We start from the raw sequence: 16,067 nt of genomic DNA, 5'->3' as shown, positions 1-16,067 counted from the left end.
GGTATTTTGTTCGACAAACACTGAGCAGGCTTGCAGCTTTCCCCGCCACCGAGTCATGCAGCTCTTGTTGGGGGCGTGTAATTCCAATGAAGAGTTCCTTTCAACTGTCCTTTTCGTTGTCTTCCTGGCTTCCGGGCAACGGTCACCACTGCGTGAAAATATTTTTCAGCTCTGAAAATTATGTCACACTGAAAATACGGCTCCGATGGCGGGAAAACCGGGAGATATGGAGGTTTTTCAGTTTATTAACTGTACGAAAACTCTTTGCCTTCATTCGAACAGTCAGTTGCGCAAACTTTCTGGTTGTGTCGCTCTCGGATTGTGTCACCTCTTCCTCAGTTGCGAGTAATAAGTCTGGAATAGTTGTGCCGTTCTGCGTACAGCCTGACTGGCGCCGAGTTAGGGATCTTCCAGGAGGTGCCGTTATTGACTTCGCTGTTCAGCCGCATTTGTGTCACCGGCTTGAACCTTGAGTGACCCGTGCACGTGTTGGCGTCGCACGTAAGCTCATCACAGCACTCAAAGTCGCATACGCACTGCAAGGAAGAACGAATTAAAGTCACTGTGAGACACAATATCGTTCAATTTTCTCTCCTCTGGAAAATCCAGTCAATGAACATTTTTGGCCATGCGGATTACTGTTAAGCGCCAAAAAAATGAATTGATTGCTTAGAACACTGCATCAAACATTTTTTTGCCCTCTAGAATTGAACGCATGACATCAGCACTGGAACTGGTTCTTTGATCACCGGTTCAAAGTTAAAATGAAAATCTATCTGTTTCTGAGATCACTATTCAGCAGCAGTTAGACAAGTTAGAAAGCATATCTGGGGCATCGCGACTCACCAATAGCTGGTTGGTACCGTGGTTACGGTTCTTTACGATAACAATAAAGCTGATAAAGTTTTTGAATTGTACGCCTTGCACAACAAACTATACATATATGTAGCCGATCTGTAAAGGCCAGAATAGCGCCGCGTTATAGTGACGACTGTCAAGCACTTAGAACAACAGTAAAAGCCTTCTCAAGGAAACTCTTTCTTGGCTTGACTGGGCCCATCTAGCGAAAAGAAAAACTTGGCGGCGGCCGTAGCAGCAAGCGTGCTCGATGAATATGGAGAAGGGAAAATTTAGAGAGGCCGTCACATGACATTTCAAGCCGGAAACGAGCTAGGCGCCATGTGGTCCGGGCGCGCTCTTGTTTACTTTTCTTCGCAGCTCAGCTTGTGCCACCGGCCTGCGCAACTACACGTGCCTTTCTAATCCAGCGAAGGAGCCGTCCTAAAGAAGAGGAGGAATAAGTTTTATTAGGCTTTTTCCTGGTCGTTAGGCCACTTCCGCTGGAGGGGGCCTCCACGAAGGGGCGACTTCGAGGATCAAATCCGCCGGCGGCTCATTTCTGCAGACGGCTCGGCAGAAAAGGGCTCTACGTATTATTGCCAGTGTATCCTTTACGGAACACACTGAACCACTCTTCCAGAAGTATAATATAAGAAAGATTCACGACATTTACACATACAGACTTCTGCGGGATTTTTACTATAGCAGCAGGAAACATAATTTTACGTTAGTGAAAATCGCGAACCTGCATCGGAATGTACCTGCCTACACTACACGCCGCACAGAAATATGGAATGTTTCGAGATACAGAACTAATTATAGCAAACAGATGCTTGAGAATAATTTACCAAGGTTGTTGAATTCCCTAATTGAAATGGGTATCGACATTCTAAGCATGAACCCGTCAAACTTTAAAGCCTTCATGCGTTCCTATACTGCATAAAATGTAATATATTTTTGTCTTTATATTTCTTTAATATCTCTGTCTCTCCTTCATACATATTTGTGAATGTGTCTATGTTTTGTTTTGGGCTTTCTTTATTCACTTCTTGTGTTCTGATGAGCTGACTGCCACCGCTGCTCTGTCAAGTGTACACCAGGATGCAGGACCGGTCAAGCCTCCAGGAGGCTTTTTGCCTGCCATCCTCGACATTATATCTGTATGGTGTAATGTTGGAATAAATATTTGAAATTTGAAATTTGAAATTTGCCATCGGGCATATTCGTCTGCCTTCTCCTTTCCTGAGCCACGGCCGGTCTCTAGGGAGCGCGCGCTCTTTCGTACGGCCTCCACACTGTGCGCGCAGACAATGGGGGCTCGTCTATGCGAGTCGCGCTCTCCGCCGCCGCTAGGGGCTCGGTGACCCTACCGTTCGCGGGCCGCTCGCGTCTGTGGCGGCTGGTGGGGCGCGCCCGGTTTCGCACTTCCGAGCGCTGATTAACGACAATCGGCGCCTCGATAAAAAAAAACACAAGCAGAAGCAGAACAATACATGCAATATTCGTTATCGAGATATAACTACAGAGGATAATTGTTCAAATAGCGCAGGCTGTTAAAAATACCGATAAGTAGCCCTCCCATTTCACGAATCAAAACGACTATAGGGCAGGTATTGCGGAGATCATTGCACGATCTATACTGTGATCAATTTTGTTCCGGTGGTAATCACTTGTCGCGCATACTCCGTAGTCTCTAACAGGTGATAGTTCCAGCCAAAGTAAACAAGCTCTGGAAGTACGCACGCAAGAATATAGGTGGTTGTTCAATCAAATCAGTAGAAATCTTAGGCTCTTAGTGAATCATATACGTATATCACTTTTCTAAAACAGTGTGTAGCGTCGATACTTTCAAATATTACCGACGGATGCCAAGCAAAACACTAAGTTCGCTGCATAACGTATATGGTGCAGCAGACCGGCCCGTAGATAATTTCTTAAAGCCGGAGATTTCCATAGGCTGATAATGTTTGGTAAGTGACGTCACGTTCAATCACATTCAAGTTTCAGAAGAGAAAACGACTGCAGTGTTGATATTGCAGATATGAATTGGTTAAACCTAACATTCGCCCTCTGGTAAATTTATTTGGCATGGTTATCACTTGTCGCGCATTCTTAATGAAATGGTACTGCAGATGGTTGTTCATGGCGGAGTGAATGTAAGCACGCGTTAACTGGTGAATGGACACTCATCATGGCGAAATTCTAGGTTCCTCTCCAGCTGAATCATAAGTACGATCTTTCCCAAAACGTATGCGGCGTCGGAAGCTATTAACAATGAATGCGGTAGAAAGCAATGAATTCAAATTGCATATGTGGCGTAGGTGAGACTGGCACGTAAAATGTACGTAGGTGTATGCTATAAACCACAAAGGATTGAATAGAACTTACATTTTCTTTCTCCTCCTTGTATATTCAGTTTGCAGTCCATTTTAACAGCTATTCGGTCAAATCAGCGATTACCTAAACGCGATAATGATATGTTCACACCTTTTTTTTTCTACATGCTGATGAGACTATACAACCGCAGTCTATATTTCCGTACTTTCTCGAAATTTGTTAAACAGCGCCTTCAATATTTCTTTACCTTCAATATTTTCAAAAATTAGTACCTTACCGTTTTCCAATATTGAAAATTTTTGTTCGAGTATGGTGGACATGGATATTCGCGCGTATTGTTAACTAACATAATTTTATATTCAAGGAAAAAAAGACGGGTGTGGGCTGTGAAACTGATTCCAGCTACGTGCGTTATTGTCTTTTTCTGTAACAAAAATTGGTTATTCAGGTTTTTTTTATGTTTCCAAAACCAGATGGCAGTAGTTTAACTAGTAATTTAAGTCGGAATTAAGTAGGGGTGCATTCCTAGGAGTTAAGCTAAGGAATTAAGTAGATTGAAATAAACGGTTAGATTTAAACTAAGGTTGCTCAAATGCAGGAGAGGTTATAACACTTGGGAAGGCGTATTTGTTTCATCTCGAAATCTCTTAGCCAATATAACTGTATGAAAACAGAGCTAATTATCTTGTTTGAGTCGTGTTCATGGTTGCATCGCACTCTGCATATGCCAGCCAGCTTCAATTAGTAGTCGAACGGGCAGTGTACACCCTTTGTGAATAGTGATCAACATCTGTTGTGCCCGTAAGATATGCGTCAGAATATTGCTATACGGTGCAAATTCACACCACTTTTGCTAATAAACAATCTATGCAACTAGAATACATCAATGCACAAAGCATGCGCAGGCCTGCGGATTGAGTATATACAAGCCTGATTAGATTCGAAATAGTTTCCAGTGCTTCAAAACCGCGATCAGTGAGCGAAAGCGCCCACGCGCCGCAGCATTTCACATGCGAGCGGCCAGTGCGCCGGCTGAGGAGCGGTAGGGTCGCAGCGCCACGATCGCGCAGCGGAGGCAGACAGGAAATACCCCCAGCGCGCAGCCCGTAGAAAGCTCGCGCCGCCGCCGCTACTCGAGCCCGGCCGTGTCTGAGCAGACGGAGTGGGCCAGCACCCAATTCCAGCGCGAGTGGCGCATGGTTTCTGGTCGTTATTCATGTACAGGAGGCCTCGAAAATATTCGTGCGAAACATTCGGCTGTTTCCAGTTATTAATGCGAAAGCACTACTAGGCAATGTCGGTATAGCTGACGTGTACGCAAAATGTTTAAGCAAATTGTGTACGCAAAGCGTGGAAGGAAAATGTGTCTTACAATATCACGTCATCAGCTAGTGTATTGTAGCCATCGTTGAATGCTTGTGACAATTAGTATGTAAATCCAGTATCAGATCATGCGAGTCACTGTAATTGAGTCATGGCCAGACTCATAATCTACGCGGCCAAGACCGCAGTCATTGTGTGAGGAAGGCATTCAGTCGTTGTCATTAAAGTTATGATCATAAGTCATGGACACAAAATGGATCACAAAAAGTGCTGTCAGGATTGAATGTGGTTGACATTTGGTATTAAATGGACTGTCAGGTCAGTCATGGTCATGCGAGTCACTGTAATTGAGTCATGAGTCCGAATTAAGGAGTCACGACCGTAATCATATTCAATGTGGTCATGACCGGAGTCATCAGAGTCGTGAGTCATGATCACAAGTCGCGTACACAAAATGGGTCACAAAAAGTGTTCAGTCAGGATTGAATGTGTACGACAATTAGTATATAATTGCAGTCTCATGATTCTGATAGTCATGTGAGTCATTGTAATTGAGTCATGAGTCTGAAGTCATGAGTCATGACCAGAATCAAAATCATTGTGGTAATGGCCGGAGTCATCAGAGTCGTGAGTCATGATCACAAGTCGTTGACACAAAATGGGTCACAAAAAGTGTTCAGTCAGAATTGAATGTACATGACAATTGGTATATAAATAGAGTCTCAGATCATTCTGATAGTCATGTGAGTCATTGTAATTGATTCATGAGTCTGAAGTCATCAGTCATGACCAGAATCGAAATCAATGTGGTTATGAGCGCAGACATTTTGGGAAGGAATTGAGTCATGGACACAAAATGGGTACCAAAAGGGCTGAGTCATGGTGATAAAAAGTGCTCAGTCATTGCTCATGAAATGAGTCACAAAAATGTGCTCAGTCATGGGTAACAGAAAATTGCTCAGTCTAGGGGCACGAAATCGCCAACGAAAAGTGCTGAGTCATGGGCCACAAAAATTGCTGAGTCATGAATCATACAGTGGGTAACAAAAAGTTAGGCTGTGAATTACCTCAGCTAATCCAGGATATACAAAACGAAAGCTCTCGGTGTTCATTGTGTTCATTGGCGTTGGCATTGGCAACGTTCTAGACTCCGTTGATTTTGAGGGAAGGAAGGGAGCATAACTGGCTTCCTGGTTCAGTGGACGCCTCAATGATGTTTTCAGTTACGTGGCGGTGGTGTGAGAGAGATGTGGGCTGCATGCATTAGCGCTGGCAACGTTGTGACAGACACGTCGCACTGCCGCAATAGGCCGCACCGTTCATTCGGTGACCAACCTGTTGCGATCAAGAATTAATTTATGTGACACCTACCAGGGTGGCAGGGTGTGTCCTCGGCCCATCCAGTGTGCGGATCGCGCTTAACATTACAGACGCTGAAGAGAATTCAGCTGAAGAGAAAGCTTCTTGTTGGGCTAGATCGTAATTGATCATTGTAACTTAAAGGCGCCAAAACCACACACACACACAAGCATACGAGAGAAGAGAACGGGACAGAGCGAACATGAAAGAAACGTGGAACAAAATAAAGAGGGCCCAAATTTACCTAAGCATATAGGATCGTTTCAAGGGCAGACGTGCGTGCTAGTTGGTGGTTCATACTTCTTTTAAACACGGCAAAAGACGCGGACGTAGGCAGAACGAACACACAGAACTCATGCTCTTCGCGCTCTTGTGAGCCATGTTTTTCTAAAGTGTGTATTCTGCCCAGGAGTTGCGAGCTTCCAGAGAACTGCTTGAAGCGTTCTATATCAGCAAAAAATGCAGTTTGTACGTCAACGAAACATTGTTATCTTTGTATAAGGGGGAAAAAGATTTTTGAGCGATTCTTAATGTGTATGACTTGATGTGCGAATATGTTCCTTGCGCAGGCGCTGGCTGACTGTATATATATATATATATATATATATATATATATATATATATATATATATATATATATATATATATATATATATATATATATATATATATATCTTGTTTCTGCAAATTAAACCAGTTCTGAAAAAAAGAAGCAAAAATTCAGGGGCACTTTGTTTGCCTAAACTGCGGTGAGGCGAAAGCCTTTAGCGCGGTGTCGCTGCTTGTGTCACTGATGTGTGGTTGAGATGCTAAGTACACAATTGTTTCTCAATCTTAAATGCTGGATACAGTGGAGAAAATTTGGGAGGCATCCGTACTGATTCGACGCCTTTCTGCGGACACCCTCAGCGTCCTAGACAAGGAGAACGACATATGCGTTGGCAGGAAGTAGCGTAGTCGTTAGCGAGAAATGATGTTGGTTGAAATCCCATCATGCAGAAATATTTTTTTTCCTTATCGAGTTGAAGATTGTCACGCACAGACGGACGAACAGACACCGCGAGTATGAGCCATGAAACGCTTTCGCCTTGAAAAAAAAGGTAGCTCTGTTTCATTCTCTACTCATTCATTCAGTCATTCATTTTATTTATTTACCACCACAATATGCATGGTGACAGGGTGTCCATAGCAAAAGCGGCCTCTTGGACCGCTTGACCTGGCCATGGACACCCGGCTGGGAACTTTGGCAACAAAACAGTGGCACACTTTGAAATTATATTACAATATAATTACAATACAATGTTGCAAATTATCGCGACAGGTATTTCCCGCAAGGAAAATAAAATGACAAGCAAAGCAATGAACAATGCATTACAGTTCATTTGTTTCACAAATTCACAGCAGTGTCTGTAAATAAAAAAAATATTCTGAAACTCACTGTGTGAGGTGGTTTTCAGGTTATAGTTATTGACACAAAGAGCAATTTGTAGACGCGGTAATATGTTTTAAAGTGTTTGGCAGCCATACGTGGTTCTGTATGATTTAATATGCCACTGATCGACGTTTCTTGTGTTGCGTACTTTATAGCTTACTTCAATGTTGGACAGTTCATGAAGGAAGGACGTGTGATTATTAATTTCGCGCTTCAGAGCGTGGCTTAAGCGTAAGGTGGACAATTTCGTTACCGGAAGCATTTTGTATTTAGAAAAAGTTCTTTTGTATGGAATGTTCTAGGAACATTTTCAATTATTCTCAGAAAATTTTTTTTTTGTAATACGAGTAGCTTATTTATGTTTTCTTGCGAAGTTCTTTCCTCACACTAAATTGCTGTAATTGATTCGAAAACTAAAAATGAATGATATATGGCCTGAAGTGTCCTCGTTTGCAGTAGTTGGCGATATCTGCAAATTAAATCAATAATTTTCGAGAGTTTGCTGGCAATAATATAGACATGGTCCTCCCAAGACATTTTTAATTGAATACAACGTCCAGTGTTCTGGCACCTAAAAATTATATTAGAAATGTGAAAACGGCATCCAAATCCGGTATGACCTTAGGATCGTCGACGCGAAGACTTGAAAGGTGACTCTGTTGGAACTTGGAGACGTTGTGTTGAGATTCGCTTTTTTGGTTGACAAAAGCATGAATCGGGGCGAACGGCTCAGCGGACAGCCACCCGGTGGGCGAATTTTCCGGGATGTTAGCGCACGTTAAATATCCCCAGGTGCTCGAAATCATTCCGGAGCCCTCCACTACGGCACAACTTCCTTCCTCTCTTCTCTTGGTCCCTATTTATCCCTTCCCTTACGGCGCGGTTCAGATGTTTGCCGATATGTGAGACAGATAGTGTACCTATTCCTTTCCCCACATACCAATACTCAATTGAATTTTTTCTCGAGATGCTCCACAACTCTTCAAATCCAATTTGTTTACTTAAGTCAGTATTTAGTAACTTAGATCTGTAACCTAATTAAGCTAACAATTAATTGCAAAACATAAAACTGCCCGTGGTGCGCAAGATGGCTGTCACCAATATGCAACTGGTTTCACTCGCCTGTCTCTAATAATTTATTTTTAACCCTTGCTTCAAGTTAGCTGGGACACCCGGAATATATATTGTGCAATGAAGAAGACGGTAATGCGCCACCGTCAACGACAATGGAGAGGTTCGGCCGGCCTCGGGCCCATCGTTGTCAAGCTTCTCATTTCACGATTCACGACTCTCTACTATATCGCTGCAACTATCCCCCGGATGGCCGCAAATGGCTCTTGGTCATTCTTCGCCATCGCTCTAAGTTTCTACGCATCACCATTCCCACCCGCAAAGTACTCATGCAGGATTGCTGAAAACCTACGAACGTATGCGCCCGCAATACTACTGGCGTGGAATGTACAATTTTGTTCGCCGTTATATACGCTGCTGCACTGCCTGTCAGCAGCGCAAGTCCGCTCCTCGCCCCTCCCCCGGCCCTTTACAGCCATTTTCTTGCCCAGCTCTCCCCTTCGATCGCAAGGGCATCGATCTCTATGGTCTCTTGCCGTCCACGCCTGCCCGGAATCGTTGGATTATAGTTGCCGTGGACCATGGACTGCGGAGACGGCAGCCCTGCCCTCGGCTATTGCTCACGACGTCGCATCCTTCCTCCTCCATCATTTCATCCTGCGTCACGGCGCCCCTCGGGAACTGCTCAGTGACCGCGTCCGTGTTTTCTTATCTGACATCACGAGCTACTGAATGCGTGCCATACTATCCATCGCATGACCACTGCCTACCATCCCCAAATGAACGGCCTTACTGAACGCTTCAACCGGACTCTTGGAGACATGCTCGCCATGTACATTTCCTCTGACGCCTGCATTTGGGATCAAGTACTTGCATTCTTAACTTATGCTTACAATACTGCCTCTCAAGTCACAACCGGTCTTTCTCCGTCCTTTATTTTATATGGCCGTGAACCTTCTTGTCTCCTGGATATCATCCTTCCGTACCACCCCAACAGCTCGGAATGCACTTTCCTCTCTGACGTCGCACGTCATGCCGAGCAGTGCCGCCAGCTAGCTCGCTCGTTAACGAGTACCACACAAGGCCTCCACACATATGCGAGTGACCACGGCCAGTCCGCCCATGACTTTCCCACTGACTCGCTCGTGTGGTTGTCTGTGCCGGCTGCCTTCAAGATTGCTGTTAAGTACCAGGGTCCTTACCTTGTCTTGGAGCGCACGTCACCTATGAACTAAACCGTCGAGCCCGTGACCCCCTCTTTGGATCACCGCTGTCGGGGCAGCGAAACTGTTCTTGTCAGCCGGCTCAAGCCGTACTAAGACCCTCTTGTCATCTCTTCGCCTTCAGTCGCCAGGATGGCTCCCTCTTGTCGCCGGGGCAGTTGCAATGAAGAAAACGATAGTGCGCCATCATCAACGACGACACAAAGAGGTTCGGCCGGCCTCCGCGACCGGCTGCCGCTCGCGTTGGAGAGCTCGTGCTCGCTCTGGAAGTCCGTTCTGGTACCAACGCAACTGGGTCAGTTTGTGTAACGGTTACGCCGCCAGCTCTTTCAGCTCTACATTAAACCGATTTTCAATAGATACGCAGGTTGCCCCTGTCTCAAAAATGTAAAAAAAAAATTGTTTTCTACACGATGTATCTCATGTGACCCTTTTCCGCGTTCCAAAGAGCTCGCGAAAAAGAGGAAGCTCACTTTGTCGCGAATTGGTTGCGCGTCCTCGACTTTCCGAAGGGAAACGCTATCGCGTGCAAGTTCTAACAAGAGGACTAGGGAACAAAGAGATCAACGAAAACAAAACGAAGCGGTATTATTAATTTAAAGAAAAAGGGGCCAATAAGACACGCACATGCCAACAATAAAAATACATGCTCAGCAAGCGTGCAACACTTCAGAATAGAAGGAAAGAGTCCACCAGGTACTGAGCGTCCCAGGCGAAGCGGGGATGCCTTGCAGACAGGGCGAACACGGGTTGATGTAGTGCAACGTGTCGCTGGCGATGCGTGTAAGGAAGCGACGGAAGTGAGCCAGGTGGTATTAGGAGCGCAGGGGAACACAGCGAGACTCCGGTGGTCTCTCGTCAAGAGCCCGAAGAACTTGGCAGGAGAATCGTAGCCAGATCCCGTCGACGGCGGCTCGAAACGCCAGAGGCTTAAAGTAGGCTATCCAAGTGTGCCTTTCGGCAGCACGGAGCTTTAGTCTATCGGCTGCCACCTCCACATTAGCAAAGAACGCAGGAGGCTTACGTCGATGATCCAACGGAGGTCACGCCAGCACGGACCCAACGTCCGACGGCTGCCACCTCCACGCTTGAATGACCCGATCTCCGCTGCTCTGTCTTCCTTTACACCTCGGTTTTCTGACACGTCAGCTCTCCACGCCTCGTGCTCGCCGCGCTCTTTGTCGCCGTTGCCTCGCACACACCATTCGCACTCGTACACGCACAGCGCTGGGCTGGCACATGCAGCGCTCCGCTTTCCGACGAACCACTGTCCACGCACCACGTTCAAAAATTCCCCGAGGATCTTTTGCGCACTTCACATATGACCGCCTTCGAAAATGTTCTTTCACATAGGGAAAACTGCCGTTGGTGCATACAGCACTTGTGTTCATGTTGTAAACAGACAAATTAAACGGTGCTGAAGCCTATGAAGGTACTTTACACTGTGACACATGGAGGCACATAGAAACGCGCACGAAAAAACATGGGGTCAAACTTTACACATGTAGAGAAAGTGAAAATAAGAACCATAAAAACTTAAGACGCAAACTTTAAACACGTCTGTACCATAAAGGTGAACATGTACCCACTGAACAACACATAACCAGAGAACGAAAGAAGAAAAACAACCCACAAACACTACCCCATTCGTTTGCACATGTAACCATTGTAAGCACACCGGTTAGAAACACTGTACATTGGGCATAACCCTTCGGTAATTTACAAACGACTCATGCAATCGGCGCCTACGTTTTCTGAGCCCTTGATGTACTCTACCCGAAAGGTATACACATTTACCTGCTGTTCAAGTGCTTTGCCTTTGTTAAATATTGCAAGGGTTGGTGGTCAGTCTGAATGATGATGGTTTATGGTTTATAGGGGTTTGACGTCCCAAAGCGACTCGGGCTATGAGAGACGCCGTAGTGGTGGGCTCCGGAAATTTTGACCGCCTGGGATTCTTTAGCGTGCACTGACATCGCACAGTACACGGGCCTCTAGAATTTCGCCTCCATCGAAATTCGACCGCCGCGGCCGGGATCGAACCCGCGTCTTTCGGGCCAGCAGCCGAGCGCCATAACTACTCAGCCACCACGGCGGCTGTCTGAATGATGAAGAATGTCCCGTATAAGAATATGTGAAATTTCTCAAGAGCCTAGACTATCGCCTAACATTCGCGTTCAATCGCTGAGTAGCGAGATTCGCGAGGTAACACCTGTCGACTCGCACATGATACCGGGTGGAGGATTCCATCATGCTCCTGCAGGAGAACGGTGCCTACTCTGATCTCGGAAGCATCGGTGCAAAGTACGAACTGCTTACTGGGAATTGGAGGTCTTAATATGGGCCTGGAAGTCAATGCGTTCTTGAGCTCGTCAAAAGCAGCTTGCCGCTGTGGTGTGCAAGAGACAAGGTTGCGTTCATTTTTGCGTTTTAACTCGACGAGCGGTTGGACTTTTTCGGCATAGCCAGGGATGAAATCGCGATATTATCTGGCAAGCCCTAAGAAAGAACGCACTTTCTTCTTCGTCTTTGTAAACGGAAAGTTGACAAGCTTTTCCATCATAGTTTCCAACGGTCGGATGGTCACTTCTCCAAGCTGGTGTCCAAGAAAGGAGATGTTAGTGGCTCCGATTTCACTCCTCTGTGGCTAGATCGTGAGGCCGGCCTCGCGCACCCTGCCAAATAGCCTGTTTAAAGACCAAATATTGCCTTCCCAGGAAGAGGTCGCTACGATAACATCGTCGATGTAATGAACGACATTCTAGATGCCCTGTAACACAATACGCATCAGGCGCGTAAACATAGCCGATGCTGTCTTAATGCCGAAGGCCATATAGACGAACTCATTGTGACTGTATTGGGTAGGGAACGCTGTTTTCGGTCTCGAGGCTTCCTGGAAGGGTACCTGCCTGTAGCCTTTAGCCAGGTCAAATTTCGAAAAGTACACCTTGGTTCGAATCTGTAAATATTACGTCTGTTCTTGGAATGGGCTCTGCATCAGACACAAGAACATCATTGATGCGTCGAAAGACGATGCAAGTCTGATTGGTGTTGTCTTTCTTTTTAATCAGAACGAGAGGAGAGTTGTATGAAGATTTCGAACGCTCAATGAACTCTAATTTCATTATCTCGTCTATCTCCTTTTCGACCACGTCCTTCATGGCAAAAGGCAATGGATATTGCGGAGTATTCACGACTTAAGAAGTCTAGAGCCTGAGTTGACACTCCACTAGATTAGTCTTCCCGGGAATCTAGGAAACGAAATATACCTACGTGTCAAGTAAGCTCCGAATCTCCTCCTGTTTGTCGTCATCGAGCTTGATGGAGATCTGTACGCCTTCAATTCCTTTAGAGTAGTCTGTGCTAAAGGTAGACAGTGGTTTTTCTGAGTCAGCTTCTTCGATTACAACGAACGATGACGCCTGCACGGTCTCTTGGGACGCATACTCTTCGTATCTTTTCAGCATATTGACGTGGAATAGCTTCTTAGAGCGGCCCAAGTTGATCCAATATTCAACGTCGTTCTTTTTGCAACTACCACGAATAGACCTTCCCACTGCATTAGGAGTTTATTGTGTTTACTCGGCAACAAAATGAGTGCACGATCTCCAACCCTTAACTGCCACTTCTTGCCGTTCCTGCCTTAGTATCTCTTCTGAGACTGTTTGGCACGAAACAAATTTTGATGTGCCGCTCTCGCAGTTTGCTCGAGACGTCCTCTTCGATCGAGAACATAATCATTGGCCGTCTTCGTGTCTACTCTTAGCTCTTTCCTTGTCCAGAGCTCTCTGATGGCCGTGAGCGGTCCCCGCACGTGACGTCCAAATGCAACTCAAATGGAGCAAACCCCAGACTTGCCTGCGGCTCCTCTCTGTATGCGAACAGAAGCGGGGTTATATAATCATGCCATGTTTTCGGCTGCTCCTGACTGATCTACCGCAGCATCTGCTTGAGTGTGCCATTAAATTTCTCCACCATCTCATTGCACATTAGATGGTATGGGGTCGTGCTCAGATGTTTCACCGCCAAAAGATCATTGAGCTCTCTCATCATTTCGGAAGTGACACAGGAGCCCTGGTCACAAATGATCTCTCTCGGGAAGCCTATTCGTGAGAAAATCTCCACTAAACCTTCTGCCATGGTCACTGAATCTATCTTTTGCAGAGCCACGGCGTCGAGATACCGCGTGGCAAAATCGACGAGAGTGAGAATATATCTATTCCCTTTCACCGATGTGGGCGACAGCGGACCGACAACATCGACAGCGACCCGATGAAATAGAGTGTCGGTAAGAGTCATGCGTCCCAACGGAGCCCTCCCTACTTTTACTTTCGGGCACGTCCTTTGGCAAATGTCGCACGACCTTAAATACCTCTTTGTCTCCTCCTGCACTCTTGGCCAATAGAATTCTCCCACAACTCAATCTGTATTCTTCTTAACGCCCTGATTGCCCGCCAACGGGCGATTGTGGGCAAGGCTTAACACATTTGTCTACAATACTATCGAAGTACTTGCCAGACGCGAGATGATAGAGGCGATACAGCAACCCCTTTTGAACAGAATACGAGTGCGAGGTGAAGTGCTTGCCATGGAACACCTTGCCTACTTTCACCCAAGACGCCTTCAATGACTCATTGTCTCTTTTCTCTGTTTCTAGCATTTTCTTGGTGAACCTCATGGAACCGACGCCTAAACGGGAACTTTTCCGCTTCAGTCCGGAATCTTCATATTCAGCCAAGACCACTTTTGGGGCCTCGCCCTCACCATTTTCACTGGCAACTTCATGATTTACTATAGCAGGACATCATTTTTCAACGGCCTCCAATTTCTAATAATTAATATCTGGATATGACAGCTCACGAGTCTCTTGTGTATTTCCAATTATGACATCGTACAAAGGCGTCTCCAAGCACTTTACCAGGGCTGTGCCAGTGAAACAAGGGGAAGCGATATAATCTTCTGCCTCAGGAACTTCCAGACTACTGCCATCAAAAAGGAACACCATAGATATCGAGCCAGTGAGAGCCAGTGAGAGCTTAGTCAGGAACTAGGGCCCTCTGTACAACCATCGTATTGCTCCCCGTCACCAGAAAAACACGTACGGGTAAGCCTCGGAGATCTCCCTCTAGGACAGGCTTTCGTTGTGTTTCTGCTGTCTTTTTCCGTACAAGTCCGACCACCCCCTTGTCATCAGCTGGTTTAAGCCTATCTGCTGTTGTGGACACAGTTTCAGGCTACAACATTCTCTGGCTGAACATAGCAGGCGACTGCTTCTGGCTTTCGTGCTTTTTTGAGCAGGAACTTACCTGATGCCCTGCTTTTTCCAGAATAAACGCAGTAAAGTTGTTTTGACTTAGGCCGACAGTCGGCAGCGTTATGTACAAGTCGGTTACAAATGATGCACTTTCCAGAATGTCAACTCGAAGGTACATCCTTCTCTCTCGGAATGCCCATCTCCAACTATTCTTTGAACAAAGACAAGTTTATTTGCCTATGGGCCTCTAGAAATTTGTCTGCTGCCTCAGCCACTTTGTCTAATGTCTCCCACTTTCTTTCTCGAAGAAAAATCGCCAAACGACTTTGACAGTTCCTCATTAAATGATCGGCCACCACCAAGTCACGTAGATCACTGTACATTGTGGCCGCTCCTGACATCCAGATCCATCAATGGAAAAGGCTGAGGAAACGTGCTGTGCATTGCTTGCCTATTTCTATATCAAGCGGCTTAATTTCGCCAAACATTTAGAGATAACCTTCAGCTCTAAACCGAAAATAATGGAGCATGGCTAGTTTTGCCTTATCATAATCCATTGAATCTGCTAGGGAAGGTCGACCGAAGACACGGAGAAACGAAGACACGGAGTCAAACACATACTAAGTGCTATAGCCCATTTTTCCTTGGGCTTGCTGTGCCCTTCTGCGATACGCCGAAACGCTTGAGGTATGCATCTAAATCATCTCTAGGATCGTCGAAAGGCGGCATGAATTTTCATGGGCTAACCGCTACTGAGGGCCCCGATGCGGTTTCGCGATTGCCTCCACCAGCTTCTGCGATCCTTAATTGAAGCTGCAATCAACGCTCTTCAGCTTCTACCAGCGAATTTTCATGCTCGCGTTGAGCCTGACGTTCGACTTGTGCTTTGCGCTCCTCAGCCTCTGCTTGTGCCTTGGCATGCTCGCGTTTGGCTTCTGTTTCAGTCTTATCATGCTCGCGTTCAGGATCTCCTTGTGCTTTGCCATGCTAGCGTTCCGCTGCCCGTGCATCGTGATCTGCTCAGCGGCAACACAAGAGCGCAGCTCGGCATCTCTCAACCCCAACTCTTTTTCTAACTCAATTAACTGCTTTAGCGTGCTCTTCGCTTCCTAATACTTAACAAAAATCCCTCAATATAAGTTAAACGGCTTCGTCCTGTCGCGGACGCCAATTGTAGCGAATTGCTAGTGCGTCCCAGGCTCTGCGAAGGGGAACGGAATCACGTGCA

The 16,067-nt window shown here is 46.1% G+C and overlaps 1 protein-coding gene across 1 annotated transcript in view; it reads right to left on the bottom strand.

The window, feature by feature from the left end:
* Positions 1-235: 235 nt before the first annotated feature.
* LOC144097587 (uncharacterized) overlaps positions 236-16,067 on the bottom strand; it is a 162,861-nt gene continuing 147,029 nt past the window's right edge. The window contains exon 4 of the mRNA XM_077630258.1: positions 236-536. Coding sequence (XP_077486384.1) covers positions 336-536 — 201 coding nt within the window. The 3' untranslated portion in view covers positions 236-335. The remainder of the gene's footprint in view (positions 537-16,067) is intronic.

Source organism: Amblyomma americanum, chromosome 7 (genome assembly GCF_052857255.1).
Source record: "Amblyomma americanum isolate KBUSLIRL-KWMA chromosome 7, ASM5285725v1, whole genome shotgun sequence".
In the NCBI taxonomy this organism is placed as follows: domain Eukaryota; kingdom Metazoa; phylum Arthropoda; class Arachnida; order Ixodida; family Ixodidae; genus Amblyomma; species Amblyomma americanum.
The sequence above is the reverse complement of the archived record's forward strand: the minus strand, read 5'-3'. Positions and strand labels throughout refer to the sequence as shown.